Source organism: Oenanthe melanoleuca, chromosome 18, assembly GCF_029582105.1.
Source record: "Oenanthe melanoleuca isolate GR-GAL-2019-014 chromosome 18, OMel1.0, whole genome shotgun sequence".
NCBI lineage: Eukaryota > Metazoa > Chordata > Aves > Passeriformes > Muscicapidae > Oenanthe > Oenanthe melanoleuca.
This window is the reverse complement of record NC_079351.1, coordinates 2,435,851-2,455,754: the sequence shown is the minus strand read 5'-3', so window position 1 is coordinate 2,455,754 and position 19,904 is coordinate 2,435,851. Positions and strand designations below refer to the sequence as shown.

Here is a 19,904-nt window from a genome sequence, read left to right as displayed (position 1 = left end):
TTACACACCCAGATCTTGCTTTGGCCATAAGAGGACATGTCTGGACTCAGCCAGGTGTGCTGCCCTCACCCCAGCCCCCCAAACCCCTCTCACTCCCCAAACTTAATCCAGACTGACACCTTTAGGGCCCCAAAAAACAACAGCAGGAGCTGCCAGGGACAGACTGTGACTTTATTCTGTCTTTCAACATAGCAAATGGCATCTTCTCTACTATCACTGCAAAAATACTTTGCCTGGGTTAAAATAGTCTGTATATACTGTACAAAGACATAAGTTTAATATCTCTTCCTATAAGTACATTTATACACATAAAACAGCATAAATTAGAAAAGGGACAAATGGGTATATAAAATTCTGGTTACATACAAATCTGATTAAATTAGCATTTACACTGTGGTTCTAACATAGAGTTTGTTAAATAGAGCCATGTGCATACAGTACATTGACACCCCACCCAGACAAATTAGAACAGGAGCTAACAGGGCCAGGTGCTCACTTACACAGAGGAAAAAGCGTGGCCTGCCTTAATTTTTATTTTTTTTCTCATCTTGGGGACTCACAGATCTGTTCTTCGAAACTCCTGGCTTTTCCAAAGCACCTCCCAGCAGCTGGGCTGAGCCTGGATGTTTTGCTTCTCCTCACGACCTCTTCGCCTTGCCCGGCTGAGCTCCACGGCACAAGATAATCTACCAAAATCAAAACAGAGGGGCCTTACTTTTCCCAGCACCAGGGAGTGCTTCCAGTCGGTTTTAGGCACACAGGAGGAGCAGGGGGAGGGATGTCCTGCAGTGTTTTACTTTCCATTCACGGGCACATTGCTCAGAAGTTTATTTATTTGCTCTTCCCCTCCCCAAATTGACAGTCCTGGGAACAGGAACCATCTGTGAGTGTGTGTGGGGCTGAGCAGAGCCAGCTCTGGGGAGTGCAGCTCCTGGGGTGAAGTGCACTGCCCTGATGCTCCCAAACAGCTCAGCTCTGGCAGGGCTGCAGGGAAAGGTTTGTGCTGGGATCCCTGAGTTGCTCTGGGGTCTCCAGAGTTAAACTCCAACATGTCAGGATTAGGGAAGGGAAAGCCCAGCCTAAACACCAGCAAAGCCTTTGAGTGAGAGAGCAAAGCAGGAGCAGAGAAGAAAAGGCAGCAGCAGGACCCTGATTCACCTCCCATCAGCTACTCCTGCCACAGGGACCTGGTGAAAATTTCCTGGCTAAAATGTGTCCCTGCTCCTGGATGAGGTGTGAGCAGCCTGGCACAGACCTGCCCCAGCTCCAGCCTTGCCAGAGCTGACCTGGGGGGGATGTGAACCCCACAGCTCCTGCTGCAGAGGGTCTCTGCCAGCTCCTCCTCCCAGGTCAGTCTCTCCAGGAGCTGCAGGACCTGGCCAGGTTTCTAGGCACAAGCATTGACACTGGATGGCACAACTCCCAAGGGACCTCACATAATGTACTGATAAGCTGGGCTTAATCCTGCAAGCCCCAGCTGCCCAAAATGCCAATCTGAGCAACAAGGGCAGGAGCCAGGTTCTGCCAAACTCCCTCATCTCCTATGAAACAATTACAAGTGGAGTGTCACTGGAAAGTCTGTGGCCTTTCCTCTGCTACCAGCCAGCTGTTAAAAAATGATCACTTAAAATAATTAAGTGTCCATATCCATGCAACTGAATGAGGGAAACACCATCCAGCAAAGAGCCAGGAGGGATCTAGGCCAATACTGGATCCACAGAGCCAGAGATGTGTCTGCAACCTGGTTTCTTGTATCAAGATCTGTGGTGTGGAGCAGCAGAGGGGTGTGTGGACCCCATGACAGGGCACTGATTTCTGCCCTGTTGTAGATCCCCCTGATTTTTTCCCTCCTACAGGCAGCAGCATCCTGTAGCACAGAAAACTGCCCAAACTGTTTTGGGCAGCCAAAAACCAATGGGAAAGAGATGGTTTTTAACAGTGATGGAGTATCAGTGAGGGGAAGCTGCCTTTGAAGAGCTGATTGCAGTCTCCCTTGACTTAATGAAATGGTTCTCCTGATAAAACCTTCACCTCTGGGCCCTGCAGCCAAATGCAGGATGGATCACCCATGCCTGGAAAGCACTGACCAAACTGCTGGAAAAAATCATCCTTCCTACTGCATCCTAGAAGTTTTGGGAAGATGTCCTGGTTGCACTCCCAGCTGCACACAGGCTGTGCTGCTGCAGAATCCTGTAGGATTTCTTTTGCCAAATCTCACAGCACTACCCCAAAGCTGCAGTGCCCTGCCTGGCCCAAAACACACCCCAGCAGCTCCCAGCACCACTGGAAACCTCATTCCCTGCTACACCCACAGAACAGCGGGGGGCTGCTCAGGCAGGTGACTAGAAAACAGCCCAAATTGCCACAATTTTGCAGCCAGATTTGGGTTAGCTCTTCCCACCCTGCAAAATCTTGTGATCCAGCAGGGTGAGGGCCCTGCAGCCTCCTCCCTGCTCATCCAGCACCCATGGCTTCAGCCCCCTGTCCCCCTCAGGAACACCTGAGTCCTTCCTGCCCAGATCAGCAGTGATTTGGGAGTGCTTAACCCACCCCATCCATGCAGGGATTGTCACTGAACTGGTTTAACCTCCTTCTGCAATCCTGGCACCAGCAGCAGCAACATCCACGTTCCCTCCTGTGAGGCCACTTTTTACGAGTCCTCCTTGGGCTCCTCATCTCCTCTCTGATCTGTCCCTCCTTCCACTTAATGAGCAGGCAGTGTTTGACAGGTTTTATGTCAGGCTGAAGCTGGTTTTCCTCAATCTTTAACAGCTGAGCCTCTGAAGTCTTGCTTGAGGTCAAGGGAAGACAAGAGGTTTCAAAATGGGGAGAAACTGTGGGGTTTGAGCACTGCTGTTTCTCCAGAACCATGTCTGAGTTCAAAGCCAAACCGTGGGCTGTGGGTGAATATTCCATTTTGTCACAAGTTTTGAGGTTTTTAAAAGTCTTTTTGTTGCACACTGGAAAACAAACAAAACCCTTCCCATGTTTCCGCAAAGCTGAACGCTGTCAAAACATTTTTGTTGGATAAGGTCAGGTTTTCTCTCCCTCCTTCTCTGCACAGGAGTGACCGAGGCCTGAAACCCCCTTCACTGAGACTGGAGATCTCAAGTGCTGAGAAAACAGCCAAGTTCAGTGAAATCCAGAGCATGCAAACATCCTGAGTGCTCCCACTGCGAGGGGCAAACCCCAAACCCGAGAGTGGGGCCTTTCTCTGGGAGCTCCATTTGCTCCCTGTTATCAGGGAGTGTTTTTGGAAAGCACCTTCCCTTCCCACACCACCTCCTCCCTAGCAATACACATGTCACTGCTCTGTCAGGTTCATGACAGGATTTGGAGGGATCAAAGTTCATTCCATCAAGCACCTGCTGTGGTACAGCAGGGCTTTGGGGCTGCTTTCATCCAGCCCAGTCCCAGCAGGAAGCCTCATTCAGGAGCAGCGTGACTCCTGCCTGCTGGCATTTGCTTGTCCCCAAACCATGAGTTCAAGAGCAGGTTTAGCAGAAGGAAACAAAGGATTTCTCTCTGTCCCTGCTGCTCCTTCCAGGGGTCTGGGCCACCACCTTCTCTGTGGGTACACAGAGGGAGATATTTTAAATATCCTTCTTGAGTAATGGAGTTGGACAAGTGGGAAATTCCTGCTCCCAGTTTGCAGCAGGGAATGCTGCAGGTAAGGAAGGAAATAATCTGAGGGTTGTGTGAGTTGAGCTGGGTTTAGGTGGTGCTGGCTCAAAGGGAGTCATGAGCCAGCCTCCTTTTCTCTCAGTAACACTTTGCCTCAGCTCAGAGGAAGGTGCCTCACAGAGGTCAGCTCAGCACATGGAACGAATCCTGGGATAAGGTTTGTACTTCCTCCTTTTCAGGCAAAACTCCAACAGCAGGATATGTAAAAATGAAGTAAGGAATTCCTAAAGCCTGCCAAGGCTGCAACCTGAAATCCATTACAATATTCTGCTGCATTACTGCTATGAAGACACCACTGATTACAAGCAGATCGTAGCACAGACCAACATTTGTCCAATTAGGGGTTAGATACTTAATTAATGAGTATGGAATAGGAAAAGGAGCCAGAAAGACACTGCCAGGCTGAAGTTAGACTGAAAAATCCACTAGCTCCTTCCAATGGTAACTGAGAAAGTGCCACATAAAAATCATAAAATGGTTTAAAACTGTTATTCCTTTCATCTTTGTACTTGGAAAAGGAGTTTCCTTCTCAGTTACCTTGGAAATGAAGAGACTGCTGAGGTTCAGGTATGTTCCAGTTGCATTCCATGAACTAACACAACTGACTGAAAATGCAACGGGGTATTAAGTTTTTATTTCTAAATTGTTCCAATTAAAACTATTCCTGGTAATATTAGAAATCTGCTCAAGGCACAAAGGTTAGGTCTGGATCTGAACACCATTCAGTAAGTTTGTTCAGATTTTTCTCTGCTTAGGTTTGACCATTTTTGCCCCATCCCCAGCTGCTGTTTAGTGGGGGTGTCATTTCCCTGGCACTGTCCCTAGAACCCATTCAGTTATTTTAGGCTTCACGGTGAGCTGGGACAAGGAGGGGGCAATGGAATCTCTTCTGGGAGAGGCTACTACTTCCTTCTGAGCCTGAGGGCTGCACTGCAGGTTTAGGGGTCCCGAATGCTCACAGGAGGGAACTCATTCTCATCATCCAGGCAGACTGGTCCAGTTGCAAACTCGTGCTCTGGGATAACCTCCCCTCGCAGGGCTCCGCCGTCCTCTGAGTAACCTGGCCAGGGGAAAACACAAACACACCAAGAGTTACTGCAGGAGGGATGGGAGCAGGCTGCACACAAGCAGCAGACACTGTTATCACCTCTTCAGCACTGAGCTGCTCCCTCTGGCTTCATGGACTGAGGAAGAGGAAGGTGTGTCCATGGACACCATGGATTACAGATGAACTACATGCTCAGCTCTTGTAGCAGCAGCTTTCCTCCTCCTGCCATGAACCTGAGCACCAATTTCAGAGTAAGATCTGCACTTGTATGTGGATCTTACACTTGGGAATATAATGATAGTCACCCAGCCTTTTCCTGCAGCAGTTTAGTGCAAGGTGTACCAGCTTCAGAGACTCTGAGGCAATCTCACCACGAAAACAGTGAGCCCTGACATCTACATCCATGGTTACAACTCCTGGAAACCACCTGGCAGCAGCTGCCAAAGAGTGATTCCTGCTCTGCCTTGGGCCTGTCTGTGGCACAGCTTGGCACAGGGAGCAGAGCTGGCACAGCAGAAAATTCGTGCCCTGTTTTTGTGGCTGGGGATGAAGCAGGTGAGCTCCAGTCCTGCTGCCCCAGTGTGCAGTGCACATGTGGGGATCCTGGATGAACCCTTGGAATGTGAGACACTTTCCACTTTGCCCCAGGTGGTTTTGTGGCTTCTGCCCAAGGAAGGGCAGATGTGGTGCTTACCTGGCATGGTTGAAGTTGAAGGCACTGTACTTTGTCTGGCTACAGTTGCTGCATAAGATTGAGGTACTGGAGGCTGAAGGTCGTTTTCTTTGTTCTCCTCCATCTTTCCTGAGCCAAGCAGACTAATTGTACAGATCAAGAGAGGGGAGAAGAGTTAGTTTTGATCCTGGCTGTTCCTCCCCAGCTCCTGCTAAGACAAGCATCCACATCTCCTCGAAGCACATCACCCATCCCCATCACTGCATGCAGCAGCCCCAGCAGTGCTGTGGACAGGGCAGCATTGTGCTCCACAAGGAAAGCAGGGGGTGAAGAAGGAGATAGGGAAAGCACCACTTCGGCTGGAGGACAATGCTGGCATGGGAACAGAAGGGAACAGATTGACCACAAAAGCTTTAGGTTACAAAGACAAACAGTGTTTCTAATCACAGAGGGGGCTCCGAAGGGCTTCCAACAGGAGCAGACTAGATGGGAAAAGCAGCCCTGGCTAGTTTAGGATGGAGTTAGAGCAGAGATATGGTATGATGTAATGTAACTCCTGACCCAAGGGCCCTTTTCAGCCCTCTGATGCTCAGAGGAGCCCACATGACAAGGCTGGGGGCTGCGGGCGGCGCGCGCTGGACAGCGCAGCTTTGAAGTGCCTTTGTTTTGTGGCTTTTCCAAAAGCTGCTGGCACTTTCCTGGCTGGCAGCCACCTCCCGGCCTGGAGCACATGTTACATCTCACCCCACCCCAAAGGCTTCACATCTGGAGCCAAGCAGCCCAGATGTGTGTGGGGGGGTGGAGGGGGGGTTACGTGCTTAATGGGATTTGCATATGGACTGAGCAGCGGCGGGGGAGGCTCTGTTTTCACAGAATCCCAGAATGATTTCGGTTGGAAAAGACCTCTGAGATCACTGAGCACGAAATTTGATTGATCACCACCAGCTTGTCACCCAGACCAGAGCACTGAGGGCCACATCCAGTCATTCCTTGAATAACTCCAAGAATGGTGACCCCACCACCTCCCTGGGCAGCCCCTTCCAATGCTTAACAACCTCTTCCATGAAGAAATTCCTCTGCTTTGGCACTGGGCTTTTTTTTACAGAAGCTCCACTCCACATCCTACCCCCAGCCAGCTCTCCAGCACCCACTCCAATCTGGAGAAGGTGCTCTGCTCTCCTGCCACCAAGGTGGTCAGAGCTCTGCTGCTGGGCCATCTGCTAAAGCTCAGCTGCCCAGTCTAAGCTGGGATATCCCACAGCTGCCATGGCATCTGACATATCCCTGGTTTCTCCTGCAAGAAGCCCTGTGTCCCTGCCTGCTGCTGTCAGATCAGGTAGCTCCAATCACAAACTCTCTTCTAACTTTCTTGTTCCTACAGCTCCATTTTGTGCTGCCAGGTGAGATTTCCCATCATTTTTTTAAAGATCAGCCTCTGTATGAGGTGTGAGTGGAGGCAGAGTTACCTGTGATTTTTAATTAAGACACACTCCCCTCCATCCTGCGGGTCCAGGTTGTAGATGTAGAGATGTCCATCCGACGTCGTCACCAACAGCCGAGGCAGCTTCTGAATCCTGCTGGGAAAAGCATCCTGAGGCCAAAGCACTCACAGACACAGACACTGCAGCAGCCACAGCACGTGCTCTGCAGGCAGGAGGTGAGATAAGGCTGGCCTGGCCCTGGGGCAGAGGTCAGCAGGTCAGGACGTACGTGGAGAGGGCGCAGATGTTCCTCTGGCCGGAGATGTTCAGCCGCACGGTGGCAAAGGCTCGGTCCTGGCTCATCATGCCCGACACCTGGGCAGGGAGGTAGTTGGTGGCAGCCTGGAACATCTTTCCCATGTAACCACTCCAGGTTGGAGGCTCCTCTGGCCGGCTGAGGGGTGACAGAGCAGCGTCAGTGGGGTTACCATGATCAGCGTGACAAAACATCAGGAACAGACCTGATCTCATGTGGGTGAAGGGTTTTTGGAGCAGCTGTACGTTGTGCACCAGCCTGGCTGGAGAGGGCAGGGGACACTAATAAAGCCAGAGAGACTGGAGAGCCTGAGAGCAGGGGTGCAGTGTGTCCCTCAGGACACAAAGACACTTTGCAGCTGGTATTGCTCATGGAGAGTACGTGGTGAGGACATGGTCTGCAAACTCAGACCTTGGAAGCAGAGACAGCCCTGGGGCAGGCAGGTTCAGCCAGGCTAACCCCTCACCTGTCTGTGAGATGCTCCAGTTTGAAGATGTGCACAGTCTCTGTGTTGCTAGAAGCACAGAGGAACTGGGAATCCATGCTGAACACCAGGGAGCTGATGTTCACATACCTAGAGCCAAACAAGGACAGGACTGGTCACTCCACAGCAATTGTTCAAGGGGAACTGCTGGGTCTGGGTCATAGAGGAGTGGATGGAGACCCATCCATGGTGAGGATCACCCTGCACAGCTGCTGCTGAGCCTGTGGGCTCACTCGTGAGCAATTCCCTAATCCCTTTGCTCAGCAGGGCTGGGAGTAGCCTTGAGCTAGTGATAAGCAGCCAGAGAGGTGGAAATGTCCTTGCTCAAAGAGCTGCCTGTGGAGGGAACATCTGTGGCAGCCTCATTGCAGCTTCTGGTGCTGCAGAGACCAGGGAGGATATCCAAAGTGCTGAACAGTGGGATACAAACAGCATCTCCTGCACAGGTCCAGCAAGAATGAGGTCTCTGACAATTTTGGGGACTTCACTATTTCAAATAAGAAAAAAGAAAGGACAGAGTAAATGGAGTGATTCCACGTCTGTTCCCTGCCATCGCCCTGTTCTGTGACACACTGAAGGGAATCAATGAGCTGGGCACAGCCTGGCACAGTGACATTTTGAGCTGATACATTTGCTCTTGTTTTCCTTCTGCAAAAGATGCCAAAGCCACCAGGATCTGACGTTGCCCTGGGTCCCTGTGTTTACATTTCGGCTCCGGGAGCCCTCTGTGTCACTGCCAGAAGAATGAACTGACCTTTTCATCCCTCGCCGGAATTCATAGAGTTTTTGCCCCCCAGGAATGGAAAATACACGAATGACTGTGCCCTGCAAAAAATGCAAATGGAAATATCACGTAGGAGCAGGCCAAGGAGCCTGAGCCCTTTCCCTGACACACCCAGGAAACTCAGGATGTGCAAAGGCTCCTCCTGTTTGCCAGCTGGGCTCAATCTGATCCCCATACACTGACCAGTCAGTGGCCCTTCTGTGCTGGCTGTGTTTAAGAAGGGGCAGCTCAGGGGTGCTGATGCAGCCCTGGGCAGAGGGAAGGTATTTGCAGCCACACTCACTCACTTTTTCAGAAGCACTGGCCAACTTGGAGCCGGTGGAGTTGAAGGCGAGAGCGGCCAGAGGCCCGTCATGGGCAGGAATGGTGCAGGCTGTTTTCTGTAGGGCACAAGGGAACGTGAGTGCAAAGGGACATGCTGCTCCTTGGACTGTGGGGACAAAGGGACACGCTGCTCCTCAGACTGTGGGGACAAAGGGACACACTGCTCCTTGGACTGTGTCAGGGCAGGGCGTTCCTGCCTCGCACCCTATCCACACCTGCTGATATGGATTCACAGAATCATCATGTGCTGATGGTATCCCTTCAACATCCTCAGCAGTTTATCTCTGCCCTGCCTTGAGCTCATTCCCCACCTATTAGGGCCACTGAGATTACAGAAAGCTCACCTCAGGGGCAGAGAACCTCAGCTCCTCCCCGCCTCTCCAGGGTTCATGATTGTGTATGGCCCTTCTCCATCAGGATGAGAAATGGCTTCCCTGCAATTCTCTGTGCTGCACAGCAAGTCCTGCTGCAGTGACACCTCCCTGGCACCTGCAGGGAGCCCCTTGCAGCAGCAGCATTTTCCCTGTGCTCTGCTCCTCCCCTGCTGCAGATCTTCAGCTCTCTTGCACGTACGGAGCCACCAGCCTTATGTAACCCAAAGCCCTGGCATCAACAGCAGATAATCATGACCCTGCATCCAGCCAGGGACAGATTTCCTAAGGTGACTTTGGACACTTTGCCCCCTTTGTGACTTTGGGTCCAGCATCCCTTTCAGCCCACGGTGTGGCAGAGTGGCTGCTCCAGGTCCTGCGCTGTGCCTGGAGCAGCTCCAACCCCCCTGACCCACTCTGGTCACATCACTCCCTTGGGACACTCTGCTGACGCTCCCACAGCAACCCCAATGTCAGCCTGGCAGTGGCCCTGGGGCTCCAGGGCACTGGGTCACGTTTCCCTGAATATCCTGTGCTGGGAGATGCACGTCCTGATCTCAGAGCTGTCTGCTCCAAGCAAGGGGGATACGTCCAGATGTGCCTCCCAGGCAATTCCCTTGCACTCCAGCTCGATGGAGTGTGTTTATTCATCCTTCCCAAGGGCCTCGTTGGCTTTGCTGTGGCTCTGTTTGTTTTCAGCCCCTGCCGGTATCCAAAGGCTGAGCTCTGCACTTACCAAAGTATTTCCGTCGTAAAGCGCGATCTCTCCGCTGGTCGCGCTGCCGGGATAAGCCAAGTAGGAGTTGGCGTGGTTGATGGAGAGAGCACACAGACCTGGCAGGGGGACAGGGACACGGCTGAGGCTGTGGGTGAAGGGGGGACAGCACGGGGCACGGCGGGGGCTCAGGCTCCGGCTCGTTCTGGGACTGCTCGGCCGTGCAGCGCTGGGAACACCTCGGCCGTGGGGACATCTGCTGGTACGGGACAGAACGGCGCCTCTGCCCTGCCACCCTCCCGGTCCCCCAGCACGAGGAGCCCTGGGCTTTACCCCTCAATTATCTCCCTGGAGAAGGCTGGAATAGGTGCATGGAACAGCAAAGGAAACGTGGGTCTGAGGGCTGACAGCACTCCTGTCCAGCCACATCTGGACACGTCCAGATGTGCACAGGGTGTAGGTGCTGGGTTGGGAGCTCAGAGAAGCAGCCCAGTGTGGGTGCAGCCTGGCTGAAGACAGTGCCATTTCCTTCTGCTCTGAATGGAAAAGGGAAGCACAGAAAGACAAAGGAAATGCGCCAGCTGTGCAGGGAGTTTCCGGCTGACAAGGAAATGAACATAACGAAATTTTAAGCACAGGGGGAATTCTTCCCCATAAGAGCCAACATGAGCATAAAGGTTCCAAACGCTCCTTTCAAAGCAGGCAGGAATTACAGGATGAGACAGGGATGGATGGATACGTGTGTGGGTGCATCCACCCGCTTGTCCCCCAGGTGACCTCGGAAAAGAGCATCTCTTCCTGCCCCTGCTTCCCGCTGCTGGTGAATCCTGTCACAGACAGAACGTGCCTCGCTCGCTTCCTGCCCCACATCCGTGTGCTCCCATACCCTGCTCAAGGCTCCAGCACGACCTGAGCTTCCTGACCCGCGGCGGGGGTCCCACCGCAGCCCGGGGGCGGAGGAAGGGCGGGGTGAAGGGCACTGGGGACGCTGCAGGACAGGCACACAGCACGTAGAGCTGGGACGTGCCGTGCTGTGCCGTGCGAGCCCCGTGTCAGGACACCGCCCTGGCCCCAGCCCAGCAGCAGCGGGGAAGCATCGGCCGGAGCTCTGGTTTTAGGTCATTGTTTATAACCAAACAAAGAGACCGCGGCGGAGCCAGGAGCTCCAGGAGCAGCCAGAGGCCCCGGGGATCCGCTCGCCATCCATCCAGAGGCGCACTGCGTGCCAGGGATGGCGCACCGCGACAGGCACGAGGAGCACGAGGAGCAGCAGCGAAGTGCCGGCAATTAAAAGGCAATTAAAGAGGGATAGGAGGAGGGCAAATACAGCCTAAAGAGTGCTGCTGTGATGAGCATCCTGCCTTCCCCGATGGTGATCCCCCAGCCCAGGCAGCACAGGGGGATCAGCACAGCCCTTTCAGAGGGGATCAGGGAAGGCTGGAGCTGAACAAAGCGAGCTCTGAGCCCGGGGTGAGTCACCCGCTCCCTCCGCTCCTCTGGCCGGGAGAGGCGGCCGGGAAGCCAGGCCAGGGGAAAACACAGATGTGAGTGTACTGGGCTGACCTCAGGGACACACAGAGGACAAGGATCACAGCCCCACGGGCAGCCTTTGAAGATGCTCCTCTGCCCCCAGCAGCCCCCCAGCCACGGGGAGGGTTGGCGCTTGCAGTGGTGGGCGCAGGAGGAGGCAGGCTGGCACTGCTCAGATGGCACCTCTGGGAGTGCCACGTCGCAGGTGGCTTCCTCAGGCACCATGGAAAACTGCTACTGTGTCCAGGAAACCTGGCCTTGCCCTCAGGCCAGCAGGTCCAGGCACATCCAGGACTTCGGGGGAGCCCCATGAGGTGGTTTCCAAAGCTGCAGTCATTCCCAAGATGTGCCCCCACAGCACACACGTCACCCCAAGCACTGTGACCTCCTTGGTTCAAATCCTGCCTGACGTGAATCACATCAAAAACAACTGCCTTGGACACCATGGGCATTTTCCTCTCCTACGTGGTACGTGGAGGAGGCTGGATCAGGAGCCAGGTGCTGGCCAGGAACAGCCAGAGATCTCACTGTGACTGGCCAGTGTGGCTGCAGCAAGTCCTGGTCCTGCCCATGCTGGTGTCACTGTGCCCAGGGAACACGCTTTAGGGGGGTGGCACATTTTCCATGTGCTCCCACATCCCCACTCCTAAACAAGCTGCACAAAGAGCAGTGAGACTGGACTGACTTGACCTACTGGACACACTGTCCTTGGGGTCAAGCTTGGGACCAGATGGCCCAGGGACAACAGGGGCACTGCACTTGTCACTCAGCTCATTTCAGTGACAGCTGCTACAGAAAAAGGGGTTTAAAACACTAAGTCCATATGAAGCCTGTGATCTGCAGCATCCCAGTCCTGCCCTGGCTGATTGCTGCTCTCTTAAACCATGACCTGATCCTGCAGCCCCTCTGCAGAACAGCTCCAGGCCTGGGTATCCCTGCCCATCCTGCTGCCAGGTCTTCTCAGGAAGGTTTTAAACTTTAATTATATTTACAGCATTTAGCATGTTTAATCCACACAGAGAGCCTATCTGCTGAGACCTGAAGTAGGTCAGGGGAGCTGCTGGAAGAGCATCCCTTGAAAGCCCCGAGGCCAAGCGTGAGCACATCAGCAATTCCCAAGCACCCAGCCATGAAAGGATGCTGTGCTGAGCAGGACAGCAACGTGGGCACCCGGCCAAGCTTCCCTCTCTGCTGCTAAAAATAGCTCCTCTCCCAGCAGCAGGAAAGCAGGATTCACCCTGTGCCACACACACAGGAGCTGTGCTGCAGCCACCTGCCCTGCCCCTCAGGTCTGCAGACTGCATGGAATCATATCGGGGAACTCCCTGGCAGGGACTGGTGCTGTGTGCTCTGTCCCCAGTGATCACTTCTGAGCTGACCCCAAGGGGAACTCAGATCCTTCTGCCCATCTCTGCTCTCCTTTGATGCATCTGCTCTGCACAGAGCAGGGGTTTGCTCCAGACAGGGCAGGGTTTTGCTCAGAACAGAGCTGGGTCACAGCACTGGGCCTGACAGGCTCAAGGAGAGTTTGGACAAGAGTTTGACTGCCTCCACACATTTCTGACTTCCCAGTGCTGGATTAGGATGCACAGGCCACAGGCTGGTTTTAATTCTAACACAATGCTGGGGCTCTACAAGGCTCCCTCTCACACAGTTCTCCCGTGCTCACCTGTTATGTTGGGAGGCGTATCCAGAATAGTCTTCAAAAGCTTCATGTCCTTGATGTTATGGATGTAAATGGACTCTTCCAGGCAGACCACCAGCCTCTGCAAGGACACAGGCACAAAACCTCACCAGCAGTGCCTCTGCCTGCTGCTCCCACACTTCCCAAACCCAAACCTTTGCTGTCTCACAGACTCAACAGGAATTCCTCACACACTGAAATGTAACAGAAATGTGATCTCTTCTGCTTCTCCAGCCCCTCTCACATTTGGGTTTGTACAATTCTTGTTTTGAGAGTTTTTCTATCTGGTCTTGCTTTAGAGAGAAGACAAAACATGATGACTTCTCTGCTCCTCCACATCTTCCACATCCCCAGGAACAGGAGGACCCATCAGGGTTACACCCCACCACAGGCCCTGATTGCCATCTAACCCTACCCCAACTTCTCTTTGCAGTCCAAAACAAATTACTTTTTTTTTATCCATCTGTCCAGCACATTAATGTTTCTTTTCCCATTTGTGTCAGCAGGGAAGACTCTGCTTTATGTGCCCTGCAGAACTGCATAAACACAGAGCTGAGACACATTTGTGTAGGGACAGTCACCCTTCACCATTTTGGCTGGGAATTCCCAAGTTCAGGTGCTTGTACCTCTTCTGGTGACCCTGCCAGGAACATCCACCCAGCCACAGGGAGGCAAGGCAGACAGGCAGAAGGAAGCCTGATGCTGTAACCTTAGCCCTGGGCCACCATCTCTGTGGCCACTCAGCTTTGTGTCTCAGCTTGGTCCAGATCCCTTTGTGTCACCACGGAGGCTTTTTTTGGGACCAGGCATTGGGTCTGGCTGAAGGGCTGAGCCTTAGAAGTCCAGCAAGTGCACAGCTTCCCCTCCCTTAGTGCCAAGAGTCCAGAAGCACTAAAAACATCCCAATAAAAGCCCAAGCCCAGACCCCATCCATCCTGAAGTTGGAGCACCCAAATCCATGTCCAGGAAGCCTCCACCTCTTCAGAGATGAGGCCACTTATTTAGTATCTAAATGTGGAGCTTAGTCACTAACTTGAAACACCCACATTAAAAATCTCTGCCTTGCTCCACCATTACTCTCAGATCAAACTCTTTCCCACTTCTATTCCTGCTAACCACAGCATCTGGGGCTGTGTCAGAGCCATTTTGCATTTCCAGGAAGACTTTGCCTTTTCTACAGTAAGAGCCATCCACTTGCAAGCAGAGGAATATTTATACAGCTGATTTGGGCAAAGCCACCATGTGCTTTCCCAGAACGGGCTGCTCTTGATGTCCAGGTGAAGGGGAGGTCTCCAGATGATGGCAAAGCAACAGGCAGAGATGCTGGCACCCACAGGGCCAAAATCCAGGAAAGTTTGGGAGGTGAAGAGGCAGAGGAGATCTGGACAAGCTCAGCAGGAGCTGGAGAGGGCTGGTTCACCCTTCCTGGCCTCCATGCAGCCCTGTGGCCATGTGAGGATCAGGGGGATGGGGTTTATCCTCACTGCACACAGACAGCCCCAGAGAAGGTTCTGTGATTGTTACTCAGGGTCAAGGCACTGCTAATTGCCCAAAATGAGCTGCTCACCAGCTCATTCTGATGGATCAGGTCAGATAACTGAGCTGTATTTGGGGGCTGAAAGGGGCTTGGACACAGCCAGAGAAACACCTCAAACCTCTCCTAAGAGCTCAGCAGGGTTTCAGCAGTGAATGAAAACCCAGGAGCCTTTCAGCAGTCCCAGAGCACAGCCTGACTCCACTTTGAGACAAGTCAGGATTTACCTGCACACCTCCAGAGTTATCATGGAGCTTGGAACTAAGAATTCCCACAACAACAACTGAGGGATTTGCTTGTTTGCACAATGAGGACATTTTCACAGAGAGATCAGATTGAAACATGCACCTTTTGTTTGAGACCTGTTCCTGGTTAATTTGTCACCATTTTCCTGAGTTAATGCCTTGTCTGGGATTTGTCCTTCTGTGAACTTCCAATGGAGTGCAGCTTTCCTACAGAAGCTCAGGCAAGAATTCAAGTGTCACATGATGGCCACCAGTTTAAATCCTGAAGTAGACTGAAATAATGATTTCTCTTCAACCTACCCAAATTGGGAAGGTTTAGATGGGACTTGAGAAAAAAGTTCTTTGTGGAAAGGGTTAATTAAGCATTGAACAGGCTGTTTAGGGCAGTGGTGGGGTCACCATCCCTGCAGGGATTTAAAAAATGTGTGGATGTGGCACTTTGGAGCAGGATTTAGTGGTGGCCCTGGCAGTGCTGGGGAATGCTTGTACTTGATGCTCTTATTGGTCCTTTACAATTTAAATTATTTCATGATTCTGTGATTCTGTTTCTAAACATCTGTAGCATCTTCAAATTCCTCCAGGTGTGCCTGTGGCACAGCCAGAGGATGAGTTCAGCCCAGGATTCAAACCCCAGCTCATAATGCAGCCAAGAAATGTGGATGCAAGGCTGGGACTGTGCATCACCTTCAGGCAGCTCCAGAGCAGCACGTGGGGAGCAGCCTGAACTTATTTTATTCACACCAATTTCCTACAGCTGCTCAGCAGAACCTCCCAGTTTATTTTTACACACACATCTATCTGCAATTCAAAGGAAGTCTCTCTTTTGCCAGTTTCACTGTAAGCTTAAGTGAAAAAAATCAATTTAGGACAGATTTAATTGTAGTACAATTGTCCTGGTCAAAGGCAGCTTTACTGGAAGCTCAGCCCAGAGAGCTTCACTGCAGGTCTCACTGTTGCTAACTGAGGAGAGGCTGATTATATACAATTACCCAGACTGCTTATTTCTTCATTGTAAAATGTCCTCTGCTTCTAAGGGCATATACTTGGAAAATAATTATGGACAAAGAGGACTTAAAATCCTCCAAAAGAGCTCAGGGCTGCATGAGGCTGTGTCACATCAGAGAATAACACCCTAAAAACCTCATTGTAAGTGGCCTGAGTGGGTTTTGTACCTTTAAAACCAAAACAAGGCTGCTAGCAGTACTTAGAAAGCAGCTTTTTGCCTTATCCACAGAGTTCAAGTTACTCCTGGGTTTTTGTAACCAGCTGTGAAGGTCTCATTTGCAACCAAGATGGCAGAGGTGGGCCTGAGGTCAGGATGTGGAATCCAAGGGAGGGAGGAACATGAAAAGGTGTTTTTTGGCAGAGGTGGGCCTGAACTCAGGATGTGGAATCTGAGGAAGGGAGGAACATGAAAAGGTATTTTTTAGGCAGAACTGTGTTCTGAACAGGCAAGAAGGCAGATGACAAAAAGCCTTTGTGTAACTGCCATCAAAACAAGGCCTTGGCTTTGTTTTCCCAAAGGAAACAGCGGTGGCAGGTGATACCACAGCCCTGCAGCTCCTGTCAGAGGCCTCTCATGTGGGGCTGGGAGGAAAGCACAGCCACCCACCCCTCCAATGCCACTCACAGCCTCCCTGCACACCTCCCCAGGCTGCTCCCAGCTGCAAAGGCAAAAGCAGCAAAGAGCCAGAGTGGGAGAACTGCGGGTCACCCCTCTCACCTGCCGGTTCAGCCGGATGGACAGGATTTTACTGGAATAGCTGTAGTTGCAGATCTCTGTCCCTTTCTTGAAGTGGTAGACATTCATTTGCTGTGGCTTGGCATGGCTGACCACAACCACAAGGCTGCTGGAGAACAGACGCTCCACGATGTAAACATCTGGGATTTCATCTGGGCACACAAGGAGAGCAAGGCAGAGCCTTCAGCTTGGTCTGACTGCAGCAGCAAGACTCAGCTCAAGAGGGGATGGGGTTGGGAGGCTCTGTGAAAGGTCTTCAACATCATTTTTGTGAAAAATTTCTCATGCCTGGCACAAAGCAGTAAGTCAGAGCAGGAAGGGGTTAGAGAACCCTCCCCTGAAGGCAGAAGTGAAGGCAGTTCTCTGTGCCTCTCTCTCCTGGGCAGGGGCCAGCAGCAGCTGATCCTCAGCCCCCCCAGCTGCACCAGCTCCTTGGAAAGGGGATATAGAGGGAGGAGCTCCCTCACTCTGGTCAGGGAGTTTCCTGGGGAATGTGAGGGGTTTATTGAGGGAAGGCAGGAGCTGATTGTGGCTTGGTGTTTCTTCTATGTGGTGTCTGGTTTCTCCCAGTCTCCCTGGGGATGCAAACAGTGGCTGCTGTGTCTTGCAGTGCCTGTGCTTGGGATGATTCCTGCTGTGTGGAGAAGACACCAGTGCAATGGTTCTGGTGGCCCTGCACCTAAATCCCTGGGGACTGCAATTTCCAGTGTGTCCAGCCCTGAGTGATGCTCAGATTGGGCTGGGCTACATTGGAGGAAAAAAGGCTGCCCCACAACTGCCATGTGGGACTTCAGCCCATCACCCTGAGTGTGTCACCAGCAGGGACCTGTTTCCCTCTGCCTGACTCTGGGACAGGAGCCTGGATCCTGCTCCAGATGAGGCAGCTGTGTCTGATTGCTGAGGCTCCTTCTGCAGCCACTGGAGAACATATCCAGCTGGGAAGTGTTATCTTCAGTGCATCTCAGCTGAAGCACTTCTGGCCTGCAGCAGCCTGGAGTGCCTGCTCCATGAGGCCAGCCTTGTTTTGGGCTGTTCAGTGTGTGCTGCATGCTGCTGTGAGCACAGCTAAGAGCTGCAGGCCTGCTGGGAATGACCTTCTTTACATGGAAAACCTGTTAAAAACATCTTGCTTGTAAATACCACACTGGATTAAAAGCCTGGGAGTTATCCAGCAGCTGTGCTGGAAGCCTGTGGGCTGCTGCCCATGTACCTGAAACATTCTAGTGGGAAACTGCCTCTGAATGCTGGGCTGCAGCACAAACTGCTGCTGTCAGGATGACAGCAGTGGAAGAGAAGCTGGGCTCTAACAAAGGTGAAGGACTCTTAAAAATTTAAGATACTGCTGGTCAATATTCCTCCCCAGGGAAACAGGAGACTTACTGCTTTCATGGACCTGGTCCAGTTGCTCCACAGAACTTAAGGAGAAAAGTCTGTATCCAGTTGTGGTTCCAATTGCCAGGGAGCTGCAAAGACAAAGCAAAAACCTGCTGGTTCAGAGCTGAAGTCCTCCAGGTGACAGCAAGAGTCCCTGCAGGGATGGTGTACTGGTTTTGATTGGGATGGGGATTTTTTTCTGCCATATTAGGTTTATGGGGCTGTGTTTGGCTTTGTGCTGAACACAGGGTTGATAACCTGGGGATGTTTTTGTTATTGCTGAGCCCTGCTTGCACAGTGGAGGCTTTTTCTGCTCCTCACCCCTCCAGTGAGGAGGCTGGGGGGTTCACAAGGAGCTGGGAAAGGACACAGCCAGGACAGCTGACCCCAAGTGACCCCAGGGACATCCCAGCCATCCAGTGTCAGGCTCAGGGGATAAAGAGGGAGGAAGGAGAGGACATTTGGAGTGATGGCCTTTGTCCTCCCTGCTGTGTGTGATGCAGCCCTGCTGTCCTGGGCATGGCTGAGCCCCTGCCTGCCATGGAAGTGGGGAATGAATTCCTCATTCTGCTTTGCTTGCATGTGTGGCTTTTGCTTTATTAAACTGCCTTTATCTCAGCCTGTACATTTTCTCACTTTTACCCTTTTGGTTCTCTTTCCACCTGACTGAGCGAGGAGCTGGCTGGGGTTAAACCCTGACATAGAGGAAATGAGTAGTTCCTGGCACATCGGTCTGTGAAGGCAGAACTCCAGTGTCCAACCTAAGTAATAAATACAGAGTAACAAACTCAGGAATGCAGTTTTCCATCTGAGGCTGCTGCAGCCTACAGAAGGCAAGAATCCCTCTGAGAGAGCAAACTCATCCTCTCCTACGTTCCTGTGGCTGCTGGAGGAGCCGACAGGTCCAGCTCTACCTGGGAGGATGCAGGCAGGACCCGTGGGACACAGAGGGGCTGTTTCCTCAGCCAGGGGCTGATCCACCTGTACTGACACAGTGACTTATCCAGCGTGTGGAAACTTTGCTCTCATTATTAAGGGTAGTGGGCAGAGTCTTGTCAAGTGCTGTCTCTGCCCAGTTCCAGATGCAGCAAGCAGCAAAATCTAGGTGTTAAAGCCAGCCCATAATAGCAATGCACAGGTTTGTACTGGTGGCAGTGAGCAGCAGGTTCACGTCAGCAGCACATCCACATCCCTCAGAGCGCCCTTTGTTCGGGCACACCAATGCAAAGGAAACGGCATTTCCAGGTGTGACCGAGCTGCTGTCTCTGATCCTTATCTCGATCCCCACGATCCGGGCCGATCCGGGGCTCCGGCTGCCACATCCGAGTGCGGCTCTGCTTGGGAGGTTTGTGTTGTCCCGCTTGGGAGCGGTTCTCAAACCGGAGCAGGGAAATCACAGGTTAGCGAGGGAGCGAGGAGCGCGGCTGTCATCCCGAGCTGGGGCGGTGCTCTGGCACTGCCGCTGCCCACGGCCTCGGGGGGTTTGGTGGCCTGGGCGCCTCCCAGGTGGCCACACAGACAAAGCCCCGGGAGAACGGCGGCCCGACCGCGGCCCAGCGCTGCCCGAGCTCCGCACTCTGCCGCCGCCGGGCCTCGGTGGGTGCTCACCGACAGCGGGCGGGGCCGCTCCGGCCTGGACGGACACCCCGAGCGCGGCCCGTGTGTGTGAGGGGCTCCACCGGGGCCATCCCTGTGGGGACCCGCCCCGCTCCGGGCCGCGGGGCCGGACCATCCCCTCCCGGCGCGGCCCGGCCGCCGTCACCCCCCGCCCCGCGGCGGCCGCCCCGCTTACGTGCAGTCCTGGTTGTAGGAGAAGCAGCTGAGCGCCGCGGGCGCCCCCGGGGCCTCGGCCGCGGCCTCCATGGAGCGGGCGCGGCGCCTCGGCCGCTGCGGCCCCCGCGCCCGCCCCGGCCCCGCTCCGCCGCCGCACGGGCGGTGCCGCCGCCCATTGGCTGTCCCGCCGCTGATGGACACGC

At 53.1% G+C, this 19,904-nt stretch overlaps 1 protein-coding gene across 2 annotated transcripts; it reads right to left on the bottom strand.

Moving 5' to 3' along the window:
- Nucleotides 1-150: 150 nt before the first annotated feature.
- Nucleotides 151-19,859, bottom strand: WIPI1 (WD repeat domain, phosphoinositide interacting 1). Of its 2 annotated transcripts, none has more exons than XM_056505644.1 (13): nt 19,721-19,858; nt 17,935-18,017; nt 16,537-16,706; nt 13,020-13,116; nt 9,842-9,939; nt 8,698-8,790; nt 8,381-8,451; nt 7,609-7,716; nt 7,116-7,280; nt 6,872-6,979; nt 5,427-5,548; nt 4,644-4,744; nt 151-686 (listed from the first exon to the last, which is right to left on the bottom strand). In XM_056505644.1, the coding sequence occupies exons 1-13, from the start codon at nt 19,789-19,791 to the stop codon at nt 639-641; spliced, it is 1,335 nt and encodes a 444-aa protein (XP_056361619.1). In that variant the 5' UTR covers nt 19,792-19,858; the 3' UTR covers nt 151-638. The 2 variants fall into 2 exon arrangements, with proteins under 2 accessions (XP_056361619.1, XP_056361620.1); XM_056505645.1 differs by having other exon boundaries at nt 619-686; nt 4,591-4,744; nt 19,721-19,859.
- Between the last annotated feature and the right edge of the window lie 45 nt (nt 19,860-19,904).

What these genes read in the sequence shown, in the direction of transcription:
- WIPI1 (XM_056505644.1), bottom strand. Translation starts at nt 19,791, where the DNA reads ATGGAGGCCGCGGCCGAGGCCCCGGGGGCGCCCGCGGCGCTCAGCTGC. An exon ending in CCATCCGGCTGAACCGGCAG is followed by an intron (nt 13,117 to 16,536) that starts GTGAGAGGGGTG and finishes GTGTCCTTGCAG; the next exon opens with AGGCTGGTGGTCTGCCTGGA. An exon ending in TACGCCTCCCAACATAACAG is followed by an intron (nt 9,940 to 13,019) that starts GTGAGCACGGGA and finishes TCCCCCTGCCAG; the next exon opens with GTCTGTGTGCTCTCTCCATC.